Raw genomic sequence first — 13964 nt, 5'->3', positions numbered from 1 at the left:
CCATATCTGCTTCTAATTAATGATATATCGCTAGGAAATTAGATAAGACTTTACTGCATGATATGTTAACTACGTAGTTAATATCCTATACATTCTGATTAGAATATTTACCTTAAAATCGGCTTAACAAGAACAGCTTTTTAAATGACTAAAAAAACGATTGATTAAAGCTCTAAGTGCCAATAGAGTCTGTCTGCAGACCGCAGCAAGGAGGCGTTTCCTATAGGGCGTTTCCTATAGGGGCGTTTCCTATAGTGAACGACGGGAGCCGGCTCTCGCCCGCGAACGAGACGTTTTTTGTTTTGTTTTTGCGGAGGGATCTAGATCGGCATGAAGGCACATTATGCAATGTGGACATTATCCCGCGTATTACACATGGCCACATTCTCAACAAAGTAACGACATGACTCCCAATAATAATTGAAATGCTTTTATGGATTTAGAAAAAGATTTTATTGATTTAAAAAATAGTTTTTTGTATTTTTTTTAATTGACATGCATCCGCTAAGAAAAGTAGTCCGTTGTTACTGTTTGAACTAACGTAACAACGGCAGGAACTGCTTCTATAGTGTTTTTGAGGAGCTTTTTGATTACAGATTTGAAAACATCGTTGCTTGCTTTAAAAGTAGCACAATTCATTATGTCAAACCTTGAAAGATATCCCTGCCCTAATGCCAAAAGTAACTGGCAACTGAATATATGTCGCCGTAGCTATGATGTCTATGTCTGGACCGCTGCGTAAAAAGGAGGGTTTCTGACCCATTACTTCTCTTCCTACTTTTTGTCCCCCTCTTCTCCCCGCTGCAGCCTAGCAGTTGATCTCAAAGCACGCTCCCCTCTCCTGCAGGGAGAACAACTATATTTATATACTTTATATAGGTTGATACAGTAGCCCCTTTTTTTAAATAGTTTTTATAGGTGTTGCCATCTGTTTTGTGTAGCGTGGTTCTACAAGCAAGTCAATGCATTCATTGGGTGGTATCAGAGAGTTACACGGGTCTGTAAATGCAATGAAAACAATTGGCCACAGCAATTTATATTAAACATGTAATTTTTACTTTTGAATACTTTAGTACAAAGGATGTCTTGAATAATTTAAGTGATATATGTGTACACATATAAATCATTAGTCAAAACAGCGCTACATTTGATTTAATTAAAAGGTATAATATGTGGTAAACTGAAGAGCCCTTTGGGAGCCGAAAGAGCCGGCTCTTCTTGGTGAGCCAAATGGGCTCAGCAAGAAGAGCCGGAATTCCCATCACTAGAACAATGACTTCTTCTGCGAGGATTTATAAAAGCAGCTGGATAAAAAAAGTTAGGAAACGCCCCTATAGGAAACGCCTCCTTGCTGCGGTCTGCAGACAGACCCATCTCCTAAGTGCAAGCAAGGATAGTTTTATATATCTTAATGCTTTAGCACCATCTAGTGGTATACAATCAGCTCTGCCTCAGTAAATTATGCAATTTGGTTATGAGGTCATTCTGACAGCCTATCCATGATCAATAAATCAGTCAATATATCCACTCCGGCTACATTAAACCACTATCTGCTGCTCCATCGACCAGAGAACATAAATCCAGACAATTGGACACGGAGGACATTTACTCTTCATCTCATGACTCCTCTGATATCCTACCCTGACTGCCTTTGAGAGAAATGACTCCACTGAAGAATGGAAGATAAAGCAAATCAACCACGTACATGGACTCTATTGTTACATTCAGGCTCTGTGCCGTCAGCTGCCTATAAACCTGAGGTGAAACAAGTCACTGCTCATAGGAGAGCTAAAATATAGAAGTGAGGACTACATATATCTAGGATGTGGTGCATTTAAAGTCCATTGGGCAGCCAAGTGGGCACTTTAACAGGAACCTGCAGTTGCTTAGAGACACGACACAGAACCATCGAGAGACAGGGAGAGGGAGGGACTGAAAAAAACAAGCAGTTTACTGGGAATTGCATATTCATTACAATCAATGAGCAACACTCACCCTTAATGGACAATAGACAAATCTTATTTACAGCATATGTTACTTGAGATGTACAGTAGTATTTTGGGTTGATTATATTACATTAGTTACTAAGCAACAACTGAGTAGGATTGCGTTCATCACGATTAAATCAAGACAGGAAGTGATTCTTATCATATGGCTATTTTGATAATGAACTGTACAACATACATACATGAGAAAGCCAGTTGACGCTGGCTCAACAGCGTTTATAGGACTTGATAAGGGAATACAAAAAAGACACCTGTTGAATGTCAGAGCTGCTGCTGATGGTTGTACAGTTCAGGAAGTGAACATCCTTTCATTGCCACAAACACCTCAGCAGGGTAAACAAACAAACCTCAGTCAGCAGCAGCAGCAGAAACAAGGAAATCAAATCAAGAATCTCAGTTGTTATTTAGCAAAAAATGATAACATCAACAATTAAAATCTTTATTACAGTATACTGTTCAAGTAAAATAAAATGTACAATTCTAGAGTTGCAGCATATAAACAAAACATGAACATTCAAAAGTAAAAGTGCACTTGCAAAAGGAGACAGACTTTCCACCAATGCCAATATTTGATGAAAACTAAATAAATCCTTGACCATCTGTCTCTTGATATCCTACACTATCTTATGTTTGCACAACCCGCTTTCTCCCTTCAGTGTGCTGACTCACTTGGGCTTATAACGCATATGGTTTGTCTGGGAGGACATATGCTAACAGTTGAGGAGAAGACGTGAGAAATATGTGTGTTTTGATCTCCTCTTGGAGATCAGCGGTTCAGACAGAAGCAGTGCATTTGACTCTACAGTTGGGCGGGATGTTTTTAAGTTATCGTCTCGCAACCTCATCCTCCTCGCGCAGCACCACAAACCATGCTGTCAGTGCTGCAAAGAGGAAACCATGCTTCAGGGGGAATTCCCTGTTTCCCTTTGGGGCAGCACAGGGTCTGTTCTAAAGAGAAATCACCATCTGGGATGGCTCAGAAACTCAAAGACATTTTGTTTACACAAACCGATTTGCTTCTCTGCTTGACAAAGAAAAGTGAAAAGTACTTAACAAGCATCCTGATTTTTATCATGGCGCTCTTGCAACCTTGTATTAAACATAGTCCAGTCTGTACGAGGGAACTGAGTGGGCAGAGTGAACGTTTCCCCAAACATGGCACTGAGGCCAACCAACTGTGGTTTCCTGTGACGTCCCCCGACACAGAATGTGCAGCGTGAATAAAAGGAAAGAAAATGGAGAAGAAGCCCAGCAGGAGGAGTCAAAGGCATTGTTAGTTTTTCAAAAAATGATGACCCTTTCTTAACCTTACACCGGGATAGGACCAGAGACGCTGGGAATTTATCACGGGATAAATCTGAGGCTGCAGACTTTGGAGTTAAATCAAGAGCAAAACCTCTCTTTTGTGCTTTAAACCTGACCCACAGGAGTGTGTGGAGTTCCCCTCGACAGTTTACAGACGTGGTGAGTAGGGAAAATATACCGTAGACCCACAATATCAAGTGTATTACTATGGCCAACACTCTATGTCACAATAGTGCATTTTAATGCGAATCAAAATGTCAAATGACTCAACGTAAAACACACAGGGCTCTAAATCTGGGTCTGTATGACTTTACATTTTGAATTACCATGTTTGAGCTCAACTGTTTCCATTTGGATCAGAAAAAGCTGCAGACACAGTCACAAGGGATGCATCTGTTTTTCAATATCTACATTCATTCTTAATCAAAATCTGTGCAGTTTAACTTTGTAAGAGTATGTGTTTGGACTGTTACTCACATCACCATCAATCACAGGCCGAACATTACAGTTATATAACAACAAATAAAAATCAACAGGTGACTTTACCAATATAAAAACTCTTAAGATGTTATAATGAATCAATTCCAGATATGTTGAACAATGAGTATGCGCAAAATAGATCACCAATAATAATTTAGAAACAATGATATGCAATGGTATGAAGCATGTCGGTGTTACTAAAACCAGAATGAAAAACACAGATAAACAGCAGGGCAGTCGACACACAACCCTCGACTCGTCCTTCTCTGGTAAGTCACAGGGAAGCCATTTTGTTCTCTTCTTTGTGATCTTATCGTCTTCACACTGAGGGGTTTCCCTGCACAGACACAAGGACACAGCTGGCCCCCCTCAGGTTAGAAGAAGAGTCTTACCAGAGGTCAGGGGTTGCCAGGTGATGTAAGGTGTGTGAGACTGCAGAGAGAAGGGTCACACACACACCAAAAAACACCTGGAGAAGAGAGCACAAGAAGGTGAGTTTAGATCAAGTCTCTAATTGAAAAGATCCTGCAGTCTGAGTTGACCATGCCACTGACCTGTAGGGGGGGTGCTGTCTGTGTGGGCCTGTGGGCTGAGGGGAGGGCCCCGAACCCTAGCAATTACAATGCTGTTTGACGGGTGTGGCGGTGCCTCTCGGCTGCCGCAGCTGCCTCAACGAAGCGTCTCCGTACTGGATCCCTGAGCCCATCCTCTCCGGGTCCAACTCGCCTGGGAAATTAACCGTGGGGAGGAGCGTCAGCAACAAAGACGTAAAGGTGTAGAGCAGAATGAAGGCGGATCAACGTGGCTTCACGCCAGCTCACAGAAGAAGTTATGACTCAGCATACCTGACTCTATCTTGTTGAGGATGATGCGAGCGCACTTCAGGAAACCCTCCTCGACATTCTCCCCTGTCAGAGCACTGGTCTCCAGGAATATCAGCTCTAAAAAAAAGAGTCAAACTGAAATTAACCCTTTGTGGCTGTCCAACAACCAATCAAGAAGCAGCTAACATTCATGTCTCTCTAAAAAGTGACCTTGACCATCGACCACTACAGTCTAATCCGGTCTTCCTAATATCCAGATTGATGTAAAAATATATATCAATTGGGATATTAATGCCAAATTGAAGAACTTACGGACGACCCAAAAACATAAACTCTACGACCAAGGCTGTCACCAGTGTAGTGGCATACAAAACACACCCTCAAGGTGAAGATAAACAGAAAGAGTCAAAAGGACAGAAGGACAAATAAAGAACAAGGCTGGCCGGGCACAACTAGTGAACAGCAAGCATACAGATGAATACAGACGATAACACAAACAGCAGGACACCAGAAAGTGAGAAAGATTTAACATTAGTTACCATTCTCCTGAGCGAAGCGCGACGCCTCCAGGAAGGTCACCTCCCGGTCTGCGTCCAGGTCCTTCTTGTTTCCACACAGGATGATGACGATGTTGGGGCTGGCCAGGGTCCGTGCGTCTGTCAGCCAGTTGGTCAGGGCATTGTACGTCTCCCGACTGTAGGGCAGGACAGGGCAAACAGTAAAGTGACTTTGAGTCCCAGAAAATAACTATACAAATATAATTTATTATTATAAGTTCAAATTATTTTCCCTATCAGCATCACCTGAAATATATATATATATATATATATTTATTTTTTTGGTACTTTTTAATGCTATTTAATTTCTATTCAGAAATATTTTTGGACTGTTTATTTCTAGTGTCTTAATTGTACATTGCCTTGCTTTGTATGCTGCTGCAACACAAACATTTCCCAAATTGGGATCAATAAAGTACGTATCTATCTAGACAGGAAATTGTATATGTAAGCTTTTAAAGTACTATTAACTTTTTGTGAATAATATTGCATTTACATTTATCAAATTAAACTAATGAATAACTTCAACTTTTTTGCTCAAATAGTAGCCTGAAAACTTACAGCAAGTTATTTCCATTCAATAGGCGCATTCACACCGCAGTACTTTTCCCACAAAGGTTCATGAGAACTCTTTAGTTCTCAAGTACAGATCGCGTTCACACCGGAATAAGTTCCACTTCACGGCGTATACTGCCGCCCAAAGTCCCCGGCCGGAAGTCCCCGGAGTTGGGGACTGGCTTCAGTAGAAGCAGCTGGGACTCCCAGCAGCTTCTACTGAGGCCTTCCGAGTAAATCGCCAGAACGCCGACACCTCCTCATCTCCACCGCTCCCATGTTTTCTTTTGTGTTGCCATAAGTTAGTCTCTCTGCGTTTCTGCGCTGGGCTAATGCTAATAATGCTAATGCGAGGATAATAAAATGGCGGCTTCACAAAACTTTTTGGGAGTTTTACGGGGCGTGGTTTGCAATCCGCCCAGCCAATCAGACATAGGAACCTTTTTCCCACGAAAGTCCCTGCTCTCTAGCAGGGACGGAAAAGGGGGTGAAAAGGTTCTCATGAACTAATTTTAGTTCTGGCTCTTTTTGGGGTGAACGCAACATTTGACTACATCTTGATTAAATATCACAAGGACTGGGTCTTTAAAGTATTTATCAATATGAGCAATATATAGTGAAATATTTATCAGGGCAGCAATATATTTTCCTCAAAAACAAAGTGCATAACTAACCAAACAAATCCAACTGTTCAGTTTTTACTTGGATTCCTGTCAGTATTTGTGCTTCCCCTCACAATGTTTGGGTTGCTGGTAACAGAGAGACAAACAAACTTTGAAACATGATACTATTTAAAGCAATTTGATATGCAAAGAAACTTGCTTGAACAAAAAAATAGTATTAGTAGTTTAATAGTATTCCTACTGTTTGAAAGTATTAAGTCTGTTTTGTTCCCTGCTGCCCACTGGATGAGATTAATTATTACATAGAGCAGTCTGTTGGGCAGTGACGACCATCACACAGCCTTCATGGAAACGTCTTGGGGTTAAAGCAACCGGTCACCATGGAGACCGGTCCCGGGTGTCCATGGTGACATGAGGCCAGTGAGGTCAGTAGAATGATGTCTAACGGCCCGTCCACACAGCGGCGTTGGAAGCTTCTTCAACTTTTGAAGCTTCTGAAGCTTTCGGTGGAGGCGTCAGCCAATCAAATCATATGTCAGTACAAGCTCTAGCCAATCAAACCGCTGCTTGTGTGTCAGGGGCGGGAGATTCATGTGATTGGTTGTTGGTCGAGCCCGCCGGCAAGCTTCTTCCAAAGCCGCTGTGTGGACGGGCCGTAACAGCTGCTTTGTCACTCCAGAATCACACGCAGCAGCAGCAGCATCTCTCTCTCACTTCAGACTACTCTCCTGTCCATCTTCCTGCTAATCTCCTCCCTGTGAGACGTGATGAATGTCTCCATCTCCCACTCACGCTCTTGTTTTCCATCTCCTCCTCCGCATGCAGTTTTCTCCCCCCTATTTTTTCCTCAGATGACACTCAGTGATGGACCTTAGCTTTCCCGCCTGCTGCTGTCAGCCTTTATATTACAGCTGCTGCCACTCTCCCTCCACAAGACCCCGTACACTCTCACAAACTGTATTACATTCTTGTCTCTCTGCATTGCCGCACTCACTTCATATTGATTTCACAACCCCTCTATCGCTACACAGCGCTTACGAAATACACACCAGTGAGTGGGATCTGGTATTCATATTGTGTACGTCTCAGTGCATGGTCATTTAATTGCTCAATTTCTGGAGGTGGAAGGGACGTGGAAAACGCTTCAGACTCAAAACAACAATAATAGGCACTCGTAAAAAAGTGAAATACCATTTACAGTTAAGCTTCATGGGTCAGTGAATTTAAATTACAAGTCTAGCCACATCCAATTTCAACACCTCAAAAGATCATTGCTGTAAATAGCCAACTACAATGTTGTGTTTTCTGTTTTTAAAGTTACATTGGAATAATTATGTGTATGCACTTGCAGGAACCTATGCTTGTGTCTATATCCAACTATATGAGATTTACATATTTTTGTAAATGTTTATTCTGTTACACAAATGTGTAGTGGAATTATTTAGTGGAAAGTTAGTATAAAGATTGTTTACCTGGTAATATCATAAACCAGGAGTGCTCCAGCTGCTCCTCTGTAGTAGCTGCGCGTAACAGAACTGTGAAGAGAATACAGAATAGCAAAATATGAACAACTTCTATATCAGATAGTTAAATTGGGCTGGGGAAGGTGAAGGGAAAGCCATCCCTCCCTTTAACTAAATCATCATTCAAGGACATCATCATTCAAGGACATCATTCCTTCCGTGGAGCTGCTCAGAGTCTGTGACATCTCCACATGAAACTGCGGGTAACTGTTTACAGTTGAACGTTGCCCAACGACAGCATGTGGCTCATGTTGTATTTCTAAAAGGTTTGCCAAACCCTAAGCAGGACATATTGCAGACAGTTACCGGAATCGCTCCTGCCCGGCAGTGTCCCAGATCTGCAGTTTGACCGTCTTTCCGGCAACATTGACGACTCTGGAACCAAACTCAACGCCGATGGTGTGGTTTGAGTCCTGCTTAACTGAAACAGGAAAAATAAGAGAGTGAAAAGCAAGACAACGTGACATCATAGTACGGCACGGGTGTTGCGCATTATGCCATTATGTATTTTTCCTGGCAAAGTGATTTGAACAGAAGCCATTGTGAAGACTCATTTGAGCTGTGTGTACAAAACAATACATCATCTTTAATATGTTGAGCTCTGTGCTTGTTTGAAAACCCTAAGCTCTCATCTTCATATGTTCACATGAGATGAACACTCTCTCAACCCGCCCTCCCTTTCTCTCTCCGGTGACAGCACAGGGACTTGACACGTCTTTAATCAAATTAGAACAAGCATGTGTGTGAGTGAAACAAGTTTTAATTATGGAACATGCTTAGCGCTAACTGGCTTGGTTATTTGCTTATCAACAATCTTAACCGTTCTGAAGTTTAAAGTAAAGTCAAATGTTTTGTTTTGACAGGTAGTGTGGATTATAGGTTTATAATAGACAGTTGAACAATGTACCGCATTCCGACAGCTCGATTACTTTTTTCAAGCCATTGTTGATTGGGGTGTTTTATTAGAATTTACTATACAGAAAAAAAACAAACAGACATAAATAATAACGACAGAAGCCATCAGATATGTATTGAGTAAATAGAAAACCCGATCGGAATTAATAGGGCGGTGGTGGCGAAGTCCATAGGGACTTGGCTTGGCAACTGGAAGGTCACCAGTTCAAGTCCCGGAAAGACCAAGTGCTACCGAGGTGTCCCTGAGCAAGGCACCGTTCCCTACACTGCTCCCCGGGCGCCGTACATAATGGCAGCCCACTGCTCCTAACACTAGGATGGGTCAAATGCAGAGAAACCGTTTCGTTACATAGTACCTGTACTACGTAATGACAATAAATTGAATCTTAATCTTAATTGAAGATGTGAGTTTAAATCAAAAATAAATTGCTTATGCGGAGAAAAACAGTTACATTACTACTACTGTGTTAGGAGTCTGTAAAAGCAATTTATTAATCATATCATTTTGGTTTGCACATGGTAGACAATGAATAACATTTCTGAAAATCTATCAAATCCACAATACTAATTGTGACGAAGTAAAGTTTGTGTAGCAGCACATTTATGTATTCACTCTAATACACACCGGATAGGAATAATAGGCTTTAATGAGGTCAAACTTACACTTGTTCTCAATGAACTGGTGGAGGAGGCAGGATTTCCCCGTCCCAGCACTGCCAATTACCAGGAACTTAAACAGGAAGTCTGCAAGAGAGGAAAAGAAGGCAAAGCTCAATGCAACACCGACGTCAGAGGAGAATCTGAACCCGCTGAACCACTTCTAATCCCATTGAGTTTCTACCTGCACAGTATCCGACAACCTTAGCCTTCTAATCACAGAGCCTCGCATGTAATCAGTATAACCTACTCCTTATGATTCTGATTGGATGGGCCTGTTTAACTCGACTGTGTTTGAAGCCTCGAACACTTGATAATACATGTCATTAGAGCAGAGCCAAAGCTTTTAAGTTATTGAACGAGGCTTAGGTAAAGGGACTTGCAGAGGGATCGAATGACCGCGGCCAGCTGGCTGTACAGATGTTGTTGTGGAGAGTGGACCCTTGCTCTGGAGAGTACAACCCAACCCACGCGTGATCCAGAGCCAAAATGACTCTGGGCCCCTGACATGCAAAGCCAGCCAGAGGACAGACTGCCTTTGTGTGCTGTGACCAAAGATAGTGCAGGGGACATTTACATATACGAAGTTATGAAACAATGTGGTGATCAAAATTCAAATTCAAAGTCTGCGTGTATGTGACTGAATCATAACTCTGTGTCTGTGAGTAATGCATAAGAAAGGTAGTAAAAGTAGGACAGGAAATCTGAGGGCGGGGAGATTTCACTCTCAGACTGAGAGTGAAATCACAATTATAAATTACAATTTTCTTCCTGAGAGCCTGCTTAAACTGGATTTAAAGAGATGCAAATTTGGTTAAATCGTAAGCGCTTCCTCTGCAGGCAAAACTGCTGGTGGCCTTGCCAATGATTAATGACACCTGTTAAGATTACCAGTCAGGTAAACATCCTGTAAGTATTCAGCCCGACCCAAGGCCAACAGAAACAGTAGTTTAAAACAAACAAACAGATGAGCATATGAAACTGATCTTTAGTTCCTGTAAGGCATTTAAATGTGTTGAGTGTGCTTAGAGCGACCTTCATCGAATGACACAAACCACCGCCAGCTCAGTTTATGCTACACCTTTGTTTAGTGTTTCCTTAAGCAACACAAGCTAGAGTAACAGCTTTTCCTCAACGTTACAAACACACATCGTGACTGGTCGTGAAAGCAGGACTGACAGATCAAAAGCGTATAGCTCCTTTTTAAAAGCTTGCCTCAGCTTTTCAGCGTCTTCCCAGACATCACAGATTCCCATGCGAGATCTGCATACAACAATCAAGCTGTCAATATGTCAAAGCAATGGGGAGAGAAGAATGCAGCACTAGCCTCTCAGCAGCAGCCTTTTAGGCAATTGCATTCTTTAAACATCAATATTAAATATCCCCTGAGAGAACTGACTAACACTGTTATCTGCATTCGCTCACACAGTGACAACACTTAACAATCTCGGGGCCCAGATCTATCCGAGGTTTATGCCTGATGATGTGTCCTCTGATCGAAGGACAAAGTGCACAGGGAATTTGAACTTCAAGTTACATGAGATGTTTGTCTTATTGCACAAGACAGAAGGAAAGTGTGTCAACTGGAAACTATATATTTACAAATAATTAAACGTGATGAAAATTAAAATTCTAACAAAAGTCTAAATCAATGGCAAGCAACACTAATGTCTGTTTTTATCCTTTAAATTCAGCATGGACATTTTCCAATATTATATACAAGGGCCATTAACGAAGTATTATTGATAAAAGAACCTATATTGAACATGTATCAGCATTAGTTGAAGCTGTATGGACTATAGAAATAGGTTATCCAAGTTGTCCATCAACAATTAATAAATAATAACTTATTTCTAGTATAGTTTCCTTTGAAAGTAGAATCAGTCTAATTAAAATGACTAACTGTATTTTAAGCCACATTATAATATTTTTCCATCTATATAAACCACATTGTGCAACTACACACAAGACCAAATCGATTTTAACAATTTAATGAATTCCATCTTGGCCCATTTACCCTGGCCATGTACAAAGTGTATTCATATTGATGATCCAGTTCCACTACTGGCCCTTCAGGAGAGGAGACAGCACAGGAGTGAGGAAGAAATCAATAAAAGGCTATTACGGCTACAATTACCGCTGCACTTTTACCTAAATACTGCCCACTGGGATAACGTTTCATCAGGATTGAAGGAGACAGGGTACCAGTAGAAGCAGATGGAGAGAGAGTGTGTGTGTGTGTGTGTGTGTGTGTGTGTGTGTGTGTGTGTGTGTGTGTGTGTGTGTGTGTGTGTGTGTGTGTGTGTGTGTGTGTGTGTGTGTGTGTGTGTGTGTGTGTGTGTGTGTGTGTGTGTGTGTGTGTGTGTGTGTGTGTGTGTGTGTGTGTGCTATAAGAGAAGATGATGGTGGGCCATTTAAAAAATAACTGGGTCTACAGTGTCATGCCAATTGTACTATTGATTCTATCAGGCAAGTGTCATGTTGAATGCATGTATGCAGAATAATTGATGAGTAGTACTGGTGGTCTGTCATAATGTCAATGTGTACAGACCATACGTACAGACATGTGATACCTTCTACTACCTTCGCTCAGCTTTATCTTGTGATGTATAGTCTGAAGTGTCTGAATACAGATGCGCAGTTCCTTGGATTCACGATGTAAACAGACACACCTAAAAGCTGCTGCTCCACAGGTAACTGAGGGGTGATCAGCCGGGGTGAACTTCCTTATAGGCCTTGTAGCTAAGAGCTAACTTGCCCCAGAAGTACACATCACCTGAGACTGAATGCAATAATCTTGCTGCCCCTCCTGGAATTTCAATTAGCTTACCCCAGAGTCTTAAAAGATATGTTGTATGTGTCAACATGCTCCGAGTCTGAAGTTCGTCCAACTTTCACCTGTAAATGTATCACCATTTGTTTGACCATTACTGTATAAGGAAGCAATGCACTCCGCCATCATAAGACAGAGGTGCCAGTTAATATAATACACCTAACGTTAAAGTATACCAGTTTCTTTGAATTAAATGTAAGCAGCAAACGTAACTATCAATATCAAAACCAAAAGACACGGTGAGCTGGCAGCCCGCAGCTAACCTAAGCTAACCTTATAGCTAGCTAACTAGCATCGTTGCTAAGAGCCAGTCTGTCTCATCACACCACAGAGCAGTGACGGCTAGCCATCATGACAATACTGCCTGTCGCCCCGCACACACATACCGTATGTCTCAGACATGTTGACCCTCGGTGTTTGAAGGACTCAATCGGGTCTTTTGTACTGTTCTCTTGGTGTTGTGACAGCTGTTTGCTCGCTGGGTGCACGCACACCTCTTCAGGGTGTTTATCTACGATGCTAGAGGTTTCCTTCCTAGCTTATTTTCTTCGTCCACAACCAAACACGGCAGCTGCGTGCTACGTCATTGTGTTGCCTTCGCTTGTAGTTGGCCATATAGGAATTCTGCTCAGGGGAAAAAAACAAACCGACAGAGTGGTCAGAAAAAAGTTAGGTTAAGAATAACAGAAATATAATGACTTGTGGTCTGTTAATCCCTCACATGTTATGTATGTCTCCAAAATCCTGTTAATACCCTTGTAGTTCACATTGGAAATGTAATAACATTGGCTTATTTATTATGTATAATTCACATTTGTGTCATTCAATGTGTCTACAGTTCGTTTACGCCACTTTCAAACTCAAGTAAAAGATACCATGAGCCACAGTTTCAGTTTGGATTTATCTGTAATTCTTTAATATTCGCAAGAATTATATTTCAGTGCTGACAAGAACATGCTTACTTACAGAACTCGAATACAGCATCAGCATTGCCATTCTAACAACATTTAGCTAAATACGTGTGTTTCTAAATATCTATGAAAGCAGTAATTGTCTTTATTCTATATTCTTTTATATAAATAGTCTATACTTTATTCATAATTATTTGATGGGTTAATTTATGTTATAGTCTAAAACGAAGCCATATTGATACTATGTTGTATGTGCCACCACAAGGCACAAGGTGGCAGGCAAATATAAGGGGACTTTAGACCGGAACTTTTCTAGAGATAGCAGTCAAAAGTGTTAAACCATGTTAGATACTGAAGCTTTATCATAACATGATATGAACTTTTCTGAAAATGTGGTTTCATTTAATTATGAATACATTTTTACGATAGTATTTATTATTGCTTTATTCCTTTTTTAGTGGTACTATTTTATTAAGTTGCACTGTTGTACAGAAACACGACATATGTTGACAGATGACAAATGTCCACTTTAAATAATTGATCAAAGTAATGTATATGAAAGGTTTAAGAGGAATGTCTGTTTCTTATTCTTTGCTTTGAATTCATCACCTTTCCACACACACACACACACACACACACACACACACACACACACACACACACACACACACACACACACACACACACACACACACACACACACACACACACACACACACACACACACACACACACACACACACACACACACACACACACACACACACACACACAC

The 13964-nt window shown here is 41.2% G+C and overlaps 1 protein-coding gene across 1 annotated transcript; it reads right to left on the bottom strand.

The window, feature by feature from the left end:
• Positions 1-1930: 1930 nt before the first annotated feature.
• rab4b (RAB4B, member RAS oncogene family) lies at positions 1931-12858 on the bottom strand. The gene is made up of 8 exons (XM_034097297.2): positions 12665-12858; positions 9452-9532; positions 8180-8294; positions 7823-7885; positions 5155-5309; positions 4637-4732; positions 4346-4517; positions 1931-4260 (listed from the first exon to the last, which is right to left on the bottom strand). The coding sequence occupies exons 1-7, from the start codon at positions 12678-12680 to the stop codon at positions 4402-4404; spliced, it is 642 nt and encodes a 213-aa protein (XP_033953188.1). The 5' UTR covers positions 12681-12858; the 3' UTR covers positions 1931-4260; positions 4346-4401.
• Positions 12859-13964: the final 1106 nt, after the last annotated feature.

This window comes from Pseudochaenichthys georgianus, chromosome 13 (genome assembly GCF_902827115.2).
Source record: "Pseudochaenichthys georgianus chromosome 13, fPseGeo1.2, whole genome shotgun sequence".
Lineage (NCBI taxonomy): Eukaryota > Metazoa > Chordata > Actinopteri > Perciformes > Channichthyidae > Pseudochaenichthys > Pseudochaenichthys georgianus.
Note: the sequence above shows the minus strand (reverse complement) of the source record. Positions and strands in the feature narration are given on the sequence as shown.

Coding starts and splice junctions, on each gene's coding strand:
- rab4b (XM_034097297.2), bottom strand. Junction 7,886..8,179: donor GCCGGGCAGGAGCGATTCCG/GTAACTGTCTGC, acceptor TTCTCTTCACAG/TTCTGTTACGCGCAGCTACT. Junction 4,518..4,636: donor CCTCAACAAGATAGAGTCAG/GTATGCTGAGTC, acceptor TTAATTTCCCAG/GCGAGTTGGACCCGGAGAGG.